Consider the following 11,669-nt stretch of genomic DNA (forward strand, 5'->3'; position numbering starts at 1 on the left):
GGGTTTCTGTCGCCGACAGGTCGCAACCTGCAGGGAAGCGGCAGCCGCTGGCGGGGCTGGGACGAGGGACCGTGACCCCCCCAAAGCCCCAGTGGGGGGCTGTGGCCGAGAACACGGGGTGGCTGGAGCCGGACGGCCCCGCGTGAGTCAGCAGCGCCGGCGTCACATGAGGAGGACGGTTGAGCGGGGCAGGAAGGCCGTGCGGAGGCGGGCGCAGCCAGCCTTTAAAAGTCGTCGCGGGGACGGGCTCGCCTCCACGCCACCCCACTGTCCCCATGGCCCCCACGCTGCCGCTGGCTCTCCTGCTGGCCCTGCTGGCCCCGGGGCTCGGGGTGGCTGTCCCCGGCTGTGACTACCCGGCCCACCTCTGGTGCAGCTCCTGGGAGATCGCCGTCGCCTGCCAGGTCAGAGCCGCCGGTGCCAGGGCTGCCCCGGCCGCCCGCCCGCGATGGCAGCCCACGCCAGGCACAGCCACCCGGCACGCGGGGACACGTCCCGCCGACAGAGCAGGCGCGGGGCTGGGTGCCTGCCCGGCGAGCGGGGCTTGGGGCGTGCGGGGATGGCGTTGGGGCATCGCCCAGCCACGGTCCCCAGTGCCAGTGCTGGCGCTGAGCATCCCCGTGGCACAGGCTGGCACGCCGCAGGGATGCTCAGAGCCCCTGTGCCGTGCTGGCACCGTGGCACTGCCCGGCATCCCCGGGAAAATGCCAGGCTACAGCCGGACCCCAACCCCGCTCCTTCCCCGGGCGCTGCTGGAACTTCTGCTTTTTCAGCATAAAACAGCTTTTCTGCTTATGCCACCCTGAACATCCCTGGACGGCGACACTGCTGCGACGGCGGCTCCGGCAGCGCCCTGCGAGCCCCGCGGGGCTGCAGCCACCACTCGGTGGTGGGTGCTGGGCTGTACCCACACACAAGCGCATCCCGGCCCCGCCGGATATTTTTTCCCCAAAAAATATTTTGGGGAAGTTACCTTGGAAAGCCCCGGCGCTGCATTACAGGGGATCCTGCGGCTGCAGGAGGCCCCCAGCCGCTCTCACTTCCCTCCCAGCCCTTCACACCCTTCTCCCCGGGGACTTTGCCCCATCCCCTGCAGATATGGGGGGGGGGGGGGGGGGGGGGGGGTGTGCAGCTGTACCCCCCCTCCCATACCCCAAAACCTTCCCGCACGCAGGCGGAGAGCCGCTGCGCCAACCTCTCGCGCCCGGCGGCTGCCCCTGTGGAGCTGAGCCTGTTCTACGAGAGCCTGTGCCCGGCGTGCCGCTGGTTCCTGGTCCAGCAGCTCTTCACCGCCTGGCTGCTGCTGCCCAGCGAGGCCCTCACCATCACCCTGGTGCCCTACGGCAACGCCGAGGTAGGAACCGGCTCGACCTGGTGCCGCGGGCACTGCACCCCGGCACCCCCGGCCCCGCTCAGACCGGTTGGTCCCGCAGGAGAGGAACGTCAGCGGGAAGTGGCAATTCCAGTGCCAGCACGGCCCAGAGGAGTGTTTGGGCAACATGATCGAGGTGACGGCGATGGTGACAGTCCTCGTCCCCACGGTGCTGGCACGGGGCGGGGGTCCGGCGGCCCCTCACCGCCCGCCCTGTCCCCCCAGACCTGCCTGATGCACGAGGCCAAGAACTTCAGCACCTACTTCCCCGTCATCTTCTGCCTGGAGTCGGGCAGCTCCGTCACCAAGAACCTGGAGGCCGTATGTCCCCTTCCCTGTCCCCCAACACTGCGGGGATGTCCCAGTCCCCCTGACCTCCCCGTGTGTGTCCCCCCGCTGTCCCCGGCAGTGCCTGCAGGTCTACGCCCCGCAGCTGGACGGGGGCCGCATCGCCGCCTGCGTGCAGGGGGACACGGGGGCCGAGCTGATGCACCGCAACGCCCAGCTGACGCAGGCGCTGGACCCCCCGCACCAATACGTGCCCTGGATCCTCATCAACGGGGTACGGCGGGGCCCGGGGGGGGAAACCAGGGGGGCCGGGGCGCTGCAGGGACCCCCCCCCTGAACGGCCCCACCTCTCCCCCCCACAGAAGCACACGGACGAGCTGGAGGCGGAGGCCCAGGCCTCACTGGTGGGGCTGATCTGCCGCCTCTACCAGGTGGGAGGGGGGGCCCGGGGGGGTGGGGGGACATGTCCCCATCCAGAGGGGCACTGCTGTGCCCCCCCCAGTTCCCCTGTGCCCCCCAGTTATCCATGCGGAGCTCCCCCGTTCCCCGTTCCCACCGCTGTACCCACCCAGTTCCCCCTGTGCCCCCACCCCGTTATCCATGCTGTGCCCCCCTAGTTCTGCTGTGCCCCCCAGTTACCCATGCTGTGATCCCCAGCTGCCCCAGTTAGCCTTGCTGTACCCCCCCAGTTCCCCGTTACCCATGCTGTGCTCACCAGTTCCCCCAGTTAGCACTGTCGTACCCCCCCAGTTCCCCTGTGCCCCCCAGTTCCCCCTGCTGTAGCCCCCCCACAGCCCCCCAGTCCCCCCACTTCCCCCTGCTCTGCGCCCCAGTGTCCCCCAGTTCCCCCAGCTGTACCCCGCAGTTCTCCCAATTCCCCCAGTTTGCCCTGCTGCTCCCCAGTTCCCCCAGATCCCCCCGGGCTCTACCGGCCGCTCTCCGGCAGGGGGAGAAGCCCGAAGCCTGCGGGGGGTCGCGGGTCCCGAAGGCCCCGAAGGCCCCGGCCGGCTGCCGGCGCTGAGGGACGGCGCGGGAGCAGGAGCGGGCGGCAATAAAAGGACGATTTTGTGGAAAACCAAAAGGCTTCGGACTGTTGCGGGGGAGAGGGGGGAGCGGGGAGGGGGCGGCCGGGCCCCGGGGCGCCGGGCCTGGGCTGCTCCCGGCCCCGCCGGCACGGGGCTGCCTCGGTAGGTGTCATGGCGGCCGCCTGTGCCGCGGTAGGTGTCATGGCGGCCGCCGGAAGCGGAAGACGCCCCGTCACGTGACGCACCGCTGCTTGCGCGTGCCGGTGGCGGAAGCGCGCGGCGGTGAGGGGGGGGCGGTGAGGGGGGGGCGGTTGTGTGGGGATGGGGGGAACTGGGAGGGACTGGGGAGACTGGGGAGGGCCCAGTGCGGGAAATGGGGAGCACAGCAGGGGGAACTGGGGCAACTGGGGGGGTACAGCAGGGCTAACTGGGGGAACTGGGGGGCACGGCCGGGCTAACTTGGGGGGTACAGCGCTGTTAACTGGGGGAACTGGGGGGCACGGCATGGATAACGGGGGCACAGGGGAACTGGGTGGGTGCAGCAGTGCTAACTGGGGGAACTGGGAGGGGTATAGCAGTGTTAACTGGGAGAACTGGGGGGGTACCGCAGTGTTGACTGGGGGAAGTGGGGGGCACGGCATGGAGAACTGGGGGGTCCAGCAGTGCTAACTGGGGGGCACAGGGGAACTGGGGAGTGCAGCAATGCTGACTGAGGGGGCACAGCAGTGCTAACTGGGGTAACTGGGGGGGCCACAGCATGGATAACTGGGGGTTACAGCAGTGTTAACTGGGGTAACTGGGGGGGCCACAGCATGGATAACTGGGGGTTACAGCAGTGTTAACTGGGGTAACTGGGGGGGCCACAGCATGGATAACTGGGGGTTACAGCAGTGCTAACTGGGGTAACTGGGGGGGCCACAGCATGGATAACTGGGGGTTACAGCAGTGTTAACTGGGATAACGGGGGGGGGCCACAGCATGGATAACTGGGGGTTACAGCAGTGTTAACGGGGGGGCACAGGGGGTAATGGGGGCCCAGGGGAACTGGGGGGGTACAGCAGTGCTAACGGGAGGGCAGAGGGGAATGGGGGGGGTACAGCAGTGCTAACCAGGGCAACGGGGTGGCACAGGGGGGAACTGTGGGGCACAGGGCTAACTGGGGGGCACAGGGTGATGGGGGAGAGCTGTGTGTGTGTGGGGGGGTGCCCCCCCTCCCCACTGACCCCGCTGGCAGGGGGGTTGGGGGGGGTGTCTGTGCCCGCAGGATGCTGGCGCGGGGCCGGCGGCTGCTGCGCTGCTGGAAGCCGCTCTTCACCGGCCGCCTGCTCCTGCTGACCAACACGGTGAGCTGCGGCACGCTGCTGGCCACCGGCGACCTGCTGCAGCAGGCCTGGCACCGCCGACGCCACCCCGACGCCGAGGCCCAGGTGGCCCGCACAGGTGACAGCCCCGGGGAGGGGGGGGACACACACACGAACCAGGGTAGGGGGTGCGGGACAGCCTGACGCGTTAATTCATGCTCGTTATCACGGCGGGGGGGAATTAGGGTCCGGCTCCACGCGAAGCCACGTTCCCTTTGTGCCGTCCCCGGAGCCAGATCCGCTTTCGGTGGGGGGGAACGGCACCGAGGGAAGGGGTGACATCAATAATGCATGGGTGGCGGCGGCGGCGGTGTTGTGTTGCAGGTCGCATGTTCGCTGTGGGCTGCAGCATGGGCCCGCTGATGCACTACTGGTACCTCTGGCTGGACGCCGCCTTCCCGGCGCGGGGCGTGCGGGGGCTCAAAACCGTCCTGAAGAAGGTCCTCATCGATCAGCTGGTGGCGTCGCCCGCCCTGGGCGTATGGTACTTCCTCGGTACGTGGTGGCACCCGCCTTGGGTCAACGTCGCTGAGGACTGAGCGTGGCCCACGCCGACGGTGACGTGTTCCCGGGGCTCCCTCCCTCCCGCCTCTGCCGGCGCTGCCCTTCCCTCCCGTGGTGCGTGTGTGTGGAGGGGGGGGTTGGCATTTTTCGGTGTCTGGCACAGCCGAGACGGCCATTCTCATCCACTCTCCCCAGCGTGGAGCCTCGTGTGGAAGTCTACAGAGGAGTTTTTCTCTAATAAAATGCAAAAAAAAAAAAATTAAAAATCTGCTTTTGCAGGGATTTCCTGATGATGGGAAATAAATACTTGATAGTTTTTGTCCTCATGCGCTTAAATAAGAGGCAATTTCGCTTGGCTTCATCATGTTTTACCTAGTGCGACAGACCACTGTCTGCTTCACTGCCTGTTAGGCTTTTATTTATAGTGATTTCCTGCACGTACCATAAACCTGCCTTATCCAACCCCTGATGTCCGTCTGTCCCCGCAGGCATGGGCACGCTGGAGGGCCAGTCTCTAGAGGAGAGCTGGGAGGAGCTGAAGGAGAAATTTTGGGAATTTTACAAGGTAAATACACCCCGCCGAGCTCCCATTCCCTCCCGCAGTGGGGATGGGGCTCCGGCGGGGAATGCCTGCCTGCTCTTTGCTCTCCGCAGGCTGACTGGTGCGTCTGGCCGGCGGCTCAGCTCGTGAATTTCCTCTTCGTCCCACCCAAGTACCGGGTGGTTTATGTCAACGTCATCACGCTGGGCTGGGACACCTACCTCTCCTACCTCAAGCACCGGGTGAGCGCCGGCACCGTGGTGCCGCATGGCCGTGCCTCGCCGCCGCGGCCAGCCGGGCGAGCGCCGAACGTGCCCCATTTCTCTCCTTTCGCAGCCTGGCAGCCCCCCAAGCGCCGAGCGCGACTCGCCGCGGGAGACCCGGCGCAGTGTCGGGGTGTGAAGGGGAAACTGCAGCGTTTTTCGGAGGCTCCTGCCCGCCGCGAGTGGTTTTCTGGGCATCGCCGCGGCTGCAGCTCAATCCACCCAACGCAACGGCCGGGGACCACCGCGGCTCGCCGCAGCCTGGGCGGATCTGGCTGATTAACTCATCTACTGATTCAGCGATGGGTTTGGGTATTTATAACGAATCTCCTGTCGCAGGCGCGCCTGTAAAGCTGATTATTGGGTTTTTTTGTATTCTTCCACAGAGCCCACGCTGCCGCAGCCACGCTTCGCCTTCAGCGCCCCGGGAAAGGCCCCCAGCGCTCTCTCCTCTGCTGCAGACAGATTTTTTTTTTCCCCCTTTTCCAGGGCAAGGCTGGCTCCTCGCTCCCCTCCAACACCCTCCGCTGCTTTTTCCTTGCAGAGCCAGCCCGTCGGATCCCTGCCGTGCCCCTGCTTCGGCTGCCGGGCGGAGGGATGCCGCTCCTCACCCTCTCCCTGCTCCTTCTTTATCTGGGAGCTGAAGGGAGAAGCCGCTCGGCTCCTTTTCACTCCACCTTGCACCCACCTCCCCGGTGCCGCGCGTGGGCTCTGCCGGGCTGGGCTGCAGCCACCCAATTTTTATAAAAATAGGGGTGTGATCACGGCCGCCTGCTCGCCGCCGGCTGCCACAGCGGCAGAGCCCGCACGGAGGCGGTTGGGGGTTTTTAAGGCAAAGTTTTTGCAGGATTCGGGCCGTAGAATCCCCCTCCTCCCAGCCCTGGGCAAACTGGACACTCACTCCAGAACCTGCCAACTTATTTATTTCCAGCATCAATGAAAGCTGCCTGAATGTGATTTTTTTAAATTTTTTTTTTTTTTTTTCCTTTTTTCTAAAGCTGTGCCTTACTTGCAGCTCTGTCCTCGTCCCTCCTGCCACACCCCCCCCATGGTGGGACCATCCCCCCCACCACAGCACGCCAGGCTACGGCAGGAGCCATTCGGTGAACGCTAATTAAGAAATGAGATCATTTTCTTGCTCCTTTCTGGCAACAACCTCGCCGGCGCAGGGCCGAGGTTATCGCCCCCGAGAGAGGAACCATCCTGCTGCCCCCCCCCCCCCCCCCCACCTGCAACGACCCCCAGGGACCAGTGATCAGCATTGATTTATTTCTTCACAACATTTCTTTTAATACAGTGATTTTTAGGAAATTGTACTCTTTTTGACACTTTTGACATTTGTACAGTACAGTGTAACTCTTCCATAAGTAAACTTCACAAAAAATAGGAAAGGGGAAGAGGGGGGGGGGGGCAGGGAAGGTGGTACTGGGGTCTGGAAGGGGGGGGAAATCTGTAAAATAAAGACAGAGCGCTCCAAGAAAAAATAAATAGAGGGCAGCAAGACCTGCGGGTCTGCCGTCGCTAGGGGAACAGCCACGGATTCACAGTCTCCACAGAAGCACGGTAACGACAGGAGCACGCCAGGAGCCCAGCGCCCCGCAGCAAATTAGCAACGCTCCCCCCCCGCCCCCCGGCCCCGCAAAATTAAAAAAAAAAAAAAAAAAAAATAATCCAACCCAAAAACGGGGGCTCCGCCAAGGTCCCCAAACCGGGGCTAATTTGCTACAGCTTGCTCGGCTGGCCTCGCTCATGGACTTAAGTCTTTTAAACCTGTAAATAGTAGATTTTTTTTTTTTTTTTTTTTTTTTAAAAGTGATATTCACAAGCAAGGTTACCACACTGGGGGGGGGGGGGAAATATAATAATAATAATAATAATAATAATAAATGCACCACCACGGCCACAGCACAGCAGGTCACGCACACAGCGTCACTTCCTACGCCTATTTACAAGGAGTTTGTCTTATGTACAAGGAGGAAGACGGCGGGAGCATAAATTAGCATCTATTTATACAAATAAACAAGATTTAGGAAATATCCATCCACGGAAGGGCCGGGGGGGGGGGGGGGGTTGGGGGGAAGCCAGGCACAAAGAGCCCCCGGGAGCTCTTTGGGCAGGCGGGACCACCGCCGGGCTGGGGAGGGGGACGGGGGGGTCCCAGCGGGGACACGAGGTTTTGAGGTCCCCGTTTTAAGGGTTGGGGGCGGGGGGGGGGGAAGATGGGGGCGATGGGAGCCGGCGGGGGCGAGCAGACAAGAGAAAATGGTATTTCTCGGAGAGCGAGGCCCGTGGAGCGACTAAAAGCAGAACAGGGGGAGTTTTCTACCAGCCCAGGCTTAAAAATAAATTAAGGGCGGGGGGGGCGCACAGCCTAACTGAATGAGGGGGGGGGTTGCTCCTAGAGGGGCCGCAGCCCTTTCGGAGGTCTCAGCAGCAAAAGCCCCCGCGGGACCCCCAAGAAGAGGGGCTCGGGGAGGTGGGGGGGGGGGGTGCACTGATCGGTTTTTGGGGGGGTTTGAAGGTGGGAGGGGGGGGGGGGGGGGGGCTGGCCCTAGCAGGCACAGTCCTGGTGGGGGGGGGCCTGCTGGTCCGTGAGCTGGGGGCCCTGCTTGGCGCCGGTGACGGCCGGGTCGGCCGTGTCCAGCGACTCCGACATCTTCTCGCAGATGATGTCCACCAGCCGCTCGAAGGTCTGCTTCACGTTGATGTTGTCCTTGGCGCTGGCCTCGAAAAACTCAAAACCTGCGGGGGGGGGGGGGGGGGGGGGGGGGGGGGCGGCGCCGCGACACACACACACACACACAAAAAAAAGCGTCATGGGGGCCACAACGCGACAGAAGACATCAGGGCTGCAAACCCCCACCCCTGCATCCAGCCGCTGCCCAACATCGGAAACCTTCCGCAGCGCCTCCTCCCCTCGTTAAATATTAATGGCAGGGCTGCGTGTGCCGCACGTCCAGACCCCCCCGGGGCTGCCGCCGGCCCCGGCCCCCTCCCCCCCCCAGGGACACCCTGTTTTCCCCAGCCGGCACCTCTCGGCGGGTTTATGGGGCTCTAACAGAAACCGCCATCGCATCCCGGCGCCCGCGGCTTAATTACACCTTATTTTTTTCGTTAGGCGACAAGTCACCGCTGCTGCTGAAGCAGAAGCGTTACAGCGGGGGAATTAAGCCCCTAATTATATTATTTGTGGGAAGATGGCTGCGTGTCCTCCCCCCCCCACCCCCCGACTCACCCAGGTGCTCGGCGAGCTGGCGGCCCTTCTCGGAGGAGACGACGCGCTCGTCCTCCATGTCACACTTGTTCCCCACCAGCAGGACCTGGGCGTTGTCCCAGGAGTAGGTCTTGATCTGGGTGGACCTTCGGGGAGGACAAGGAGGGACATCACGCGGGGGGGGCAGAGCACGGCGGTGGGGGGGATGCCTTGGAAAGGGGGGAACACGGTTCGAGGCGGGGCGGTCCCCAAAGCCCCGCCTGGGCGCTCACCAGTCCTGCACGGCATTGAAGGACTCCTCGTTGGTGATGTCGTACATCAGGATGAAGCCCATGGCGCCGCGGTAGTAGGCGGTGGTGATGGTGCGGTACCGCTCCTGGCCGGCCGTGTCCTGGGTGGGGGGAGAGCGGCACGTCACCCCCGCGGACGCGGGGACACCGGCAGCTCGTAGGGTCCGGGGGACAGACCCCCAGGGACACGTCCCTCCCCACCAGCATCACCCCCAGCATCGCCCCCGGCAAACGCCGGAGCAGCCCCACACCAACCATCCCACCCCCGTGTCGGCGCGGGGGCCACGGGGACACCGCAGGGGGTCTCACCCAGATCTGCAGCTTGATGCGCTTGTCGTTCCGGTAGATGGTCTTGACCTTGAAGTCGATGCCGACGGTGCTGACGAAGGCGGGCGTGAAGGAGTCGTCGGCGTACCGGAAGAGGAAGGAGGTTTTCCCCACGCTGCTGTTGCCGATGATCAGGATCTTGAACATGTAGTCGAAGTTCTGGTCCGAGGATTCCTTCTGCCCATAGCGGGAGTCGGTAGCCGACGCCATCTGCCAGGCGGAGGAGAGGCCGTGACGGAGACAGTCGTGAACTCACGCGGTGCCGGGCCCTGGTTGGCACCGGTGACACGGTCCGCAGCCGTTTCCCACCGGCAAACCATGGTTAAATCACGGTTAAACCATATTTCGTTCTGGGGAGGGCGAGGCGTGCTGCCACCCGCCGGGTCACTCGGCCCTGAAGGGCTCTGCCAGGCCGGGTCCTGTCACCCCCCGCGGGGACCCCAAGAAGGCACCCACAGCAGACATGGGGTACGCGGCCCCCCCCCACGTTTGCCGTCACCCAGGGTGGGGTCCGTGACCCCCTGACGGGGAGGGCCGCTGGCGGCCGGGGCGCTGCAGCCGCTCCTGCGTCTCCCCTGCAAAATGGCACCTGCAGCGGTGGCACCGCGCGCCCTGCCCAGCCCCGTGCGGTGGGGGGGGGGTCCTGTGGGGGGGTGGTGGTTGGTGCTGGGGGGGTGATGCCGGGCTGGGGTGTGCAGAGGTGGGTGCTCACCCGGGGATGCCGGGGTGCAGGGTGCTGCTGGGGGGGTGTGGGGTGCTGCTGGGGGGAGGATGCTGGGCAGTGGGTGCTGCTGGGGGGATGCATGTCGGGGGGGCGATGCAGGGCGTTGCGGGTGTGGGGGGGAAGCTGGGCAGTGGGTGCTGCCGGGGGGGGGGGGGCGGGGGGCGCAGGGTGCTCTTGGCGGGGGGGGGTCAGGTTGCTGCTGGGGGTCCGCGCAAGGCGCTGCGGGGGTTGGGGGGGTGGGTTTCAAGGTGATGTGGGTACAGGGTGATGCTGGGGGGTGCAGGGTGCTCGGGGGGGGTACAGGGTGATGCCGGGGGTGCGCAGGGTGCTGCGGGGCGGGGGGGGGGGGGGGCGCAATGCAGGTCACTGCCGGGGGGGGCGGGGTTCAGCCCCTGCCCCTCCCGCAGGCCGGAGCCCGCCGCACCCCGCCGGTGCCCGGTGCACCGAGAGAAACCCACCACCCCCCTCCGCAGCAGCGGGGACCGCGTCCCCCCCGCGCTGCATCCATCCCCCCCCCCCGGCTCCAGCCGCCATCCCCGCCAGCGGCCGTGCCCCCCGCCCGCAGCCCCGCCCGCCCCTCCCTGCCCCCGGGGCCGGTGCGCGGGGGGGAGCACCGGGGAGGGGAAGGGGGGACACCGGGGGAGGGAGGGAAGGGGGGGCCCGAGGCGGGGGGGGGGGGGGGCGGGGGCGCGCGCTCACCTCCAGCCCGCGCTCGCGCCACCGCCTCCTCCTGCAGCAACTGCAGCAGCGGCACGCGCCGCCCCGCCGGCTGCAGAGCCCGGATGACGTCGCCGCGGGGGGGGGTGGGCGGGAGGCGGGGGGGGGGGAGAGGGGTGGGAGGGCGGGGCGAGGTATGTAAATGAGCGCTGACGTTAGCGGCCTGGCCCCGGAGGGGAGCGCTGATTGGCCGGCAGCGCGCTGTGATGGACAGGCGGCTGGTGCGGCGCCGGGCGGGGCGGGGCGGGGGGACACACCCCCTCCCTTCGCGGTGGTGGGCGCCGCTCCCCCCTCCCGCAGCGCGCAGTGGTTCGGCCCGGCGGCGGCTGGGGGCCGGGGGCTGAACCATCCCCCCCGCGGGCGGGGGGCCCGGGGCGGACCATTCCCGTTCTCGGGGGGGAGCGGCCATCGCCGCTGAAGGGGTGGGCGAGCCCTGACAGCCCCCCATGGCACGACATGACACCCTATCGCCATACGGGCGGATACGGGCAGCCTTACCCCATCCCCTGACAGGGGCACCTGGCATTGAGGTGAGGCCCAGTGTGCGCAGTGTGCCCAGTGCTCCCAGTGCCACCAGTGCTCCCAGTGTGCCCAGTGCTCCCAGTGCCACCAGTGCTCCCAGTGCTCCCAGTGCTCTCAGTGCCCTCCCAGTGCTCCCAGTGCCCGCAGTACCTCCAGTACCCCCAGTTCTCCCAGTGCTCTCAGTGACCCCAGTGCTCCCAGTACCTCCCAGTGCCCCCCCAGTGCCCCAGTTGCCCCCAGTGCCCGGCCCAGCTGGGGTTGGGGGAGCGCAGGTGGGCAGCCATGTCCTGCCCAGGCCCCTGCGTCCTCCCTCGCCCTGAGGCACTCGGTGGGGATTAGGGGGAGGCAGCATATGGCGGCCCCGTGGGGGGGTGGCGGGGGCCCAGCTGGGGGCTCTGCAGGTCCCAAGGCAGCCGCGCTCCCCTGCCCGGCCTGTCTCTGCGTTGCCCAAAGCCCGCAGCCACCATGGGTGCTGCCCCCCAACCCTCCTTGGTGCATGGACGTCGCATCCCCTCGGCCCA

At 66.3% G+C, this 11,669-nt stretch overlaps 3 protein-coding genes across 4 annotated transcripts; 2 read left to right on the forward strand and 1 right to left on the reverse strand.

Moving 5' to 3' along the window:
* Positions 1-182: 182 nt before the first annotated feature.
* Positions 183-2,741, forward strand: IFI30 (IFI30 lysosomal thiol reductase). The gene is made up of 7 exons (XM_054182235.1): positions 183-404; positions 1,175-1,354; positions 1,434-1,508; positions 1,598-1,693; positions 1,782-1,934; positions 2,023-2,091; positions 2,607-2,741. Exons 1-7 carry the CDS (start codon positions 276-278, stop codon positions 2,679-2,681), a joined length of 777 nt encoding a protein of 258 aa, XP_054038210.1. The 5' UTR covers positions 183-275; the 3' UTR covers positions 2,682-2,741.
* Positions 2,742-2,949: 208 nt separating this feature from the next.
* MPV17L2 (MPV17 mitochondrial inner membrane protein like 2) lies at positions 2,950-7,234 on the forward strand. Of its 2 annotated transcripts, XM_054182238.1 has the most exons (6): positions 2,950-2,967; positions 3,920-4,125; positions 4,371-4,541; positions 5,039-5,115; positions 5,205-5,333; positions 5,428-7,234. In XM_054182238.1, exons 2-6 carry the CDS (start codon positions 3,951-3,953, stop codon positions 5,491-5,493), a joined length of 618 nt encoding a protein of 205 aa, XP_054038213.1. In that variant the 5' UTR covers positions 2,950-2,967; positions 3,920-3,950; the 3' UTR covers positions 5,494-7,234. The 2 variants fall into 2 exon arrangements, with proteins under 2 accessions (XP_054038213.1, XP_054038212.1); XM_054182237.1 differs by lacking the exon at positions 2,950-2,967 and having other exon boundaries at positions 3,879-4,125.
* A 664-nt stretch (positions 7,235-7,898) lies between these two features.
* Positions 7,899-10,688, reverse strand: RAB3A (RAB3A, member RAS oncogene family). The gene is made up of 5 exons (XM_054182236.1): positions 10,609-10,688; positions 9,168-9,395; positions 8,841-8,959; positions 8,590-8,714; positions 7,899-8,096 (listed from the first exon to the last, which is right to left on the reverse strand). The coding sequence occupies exons 2-5, from the start codon at positions 9,393-9,395 to the stop codon at positions 7,906-7,908; spliced, it is 663 nt and encodes a 220-aa protein (XP_054038211.1). The 5' UTR covers positions 10,609-10,688; the 3' UTR covers positions 7,899-7,905.
* Positions 10,689-11,669: the final 981 nt, after the last annotated feature.

The sequence above is a fragment of the Rissa tridactyla genome, chromosome 22 (assembly GCF_028500815.1).
Source record: "Rissa tridactyla isolate bRisTri1 chromosome 22, bRisTri1.patW.cur.20221130, whole genome shotgun sequence".
NCBI lineage: Eukaryota > Metazoa > Chordata > Aves > Charadriiformes > Laridae > Rissa > Rissa tridactyla.

What these genes read in the sequence shown, in the direction of transcription:
- IFI30 (XM_054182235.1), top strand. Translation starts at nt 276, where the DNA reads ATGGCCCCCACGCTGCCGCTGGCTCTCCTGCTGGCCCTGCTGGCCCCG. An exon ending in AGATCGCCGTCGCCTGCCAG is followed by an intron (nt 405 to 1,174) that starts GTCAGAGCCGCC and finishes TCCCGCACGCAG; the next exon opens with GCGGAGAGCCGCTGCGCCAA. An exon ending in GTTTGGGCAACATGATCGAG is followed by an intron (nt 1,509 to 1,597) that starts GTGACGGCGATG and finishes CTGTCCCCCCAG; the next exon opens with ACCTGCCTGATGCACGAGGC.
- MPV17L2 (XM_054182238.1), top strand. Translation starts at nt 3,951, where the DNA reads ATGCTGGCGCGGGGCCGGCGGCTGCTGCGCTGCTGGAAGCCGCTCTTC. An exon ending in GGCCCAGGTGGCCCGCACAG is followed by an intron (nt 4,126 to 4,370) that starts GTGACAGCCCCG and finishes GTTGTGTTGCAG; the next exon opens with GTCGCATGTTCGCTGTGGGC. An exon ending in GGGCGTATGGTACTTCCTCG is followed by an intron (nt 4,542 to 5,038) that starts GTACGTGGTGGC and finishes CTGTCCCCGCAG; the next exon opens with GCATGGGCACGCTGGAGGGC.
- RAB3A (XM_054182236.1), bottom strand. Translation starts at nt 9,395, where the DNA reads ATGGCGTCGGCTACCGACTCCCGCTATGGGCAGAAGGAATCCTCGGAC. An exon ending in GCATCAAGCTGCAGATCTGG is followed by an intron (nt 8,960 to 9,167) that starts GTGAGACCCCCT and finishes CCCCCCACCCAG; the next exon opens with GACACGGCCGGCCAGGAGCG. An exon ending in TTCAATGCCGTGCAGGACTG is followed by an intron (nt 8,715 to 8,840) that starts GTGAGCGCCCAG and finishes TCCTCCCCGAAG; the next exon opens with GTCCACCCAGATCAAGACCT.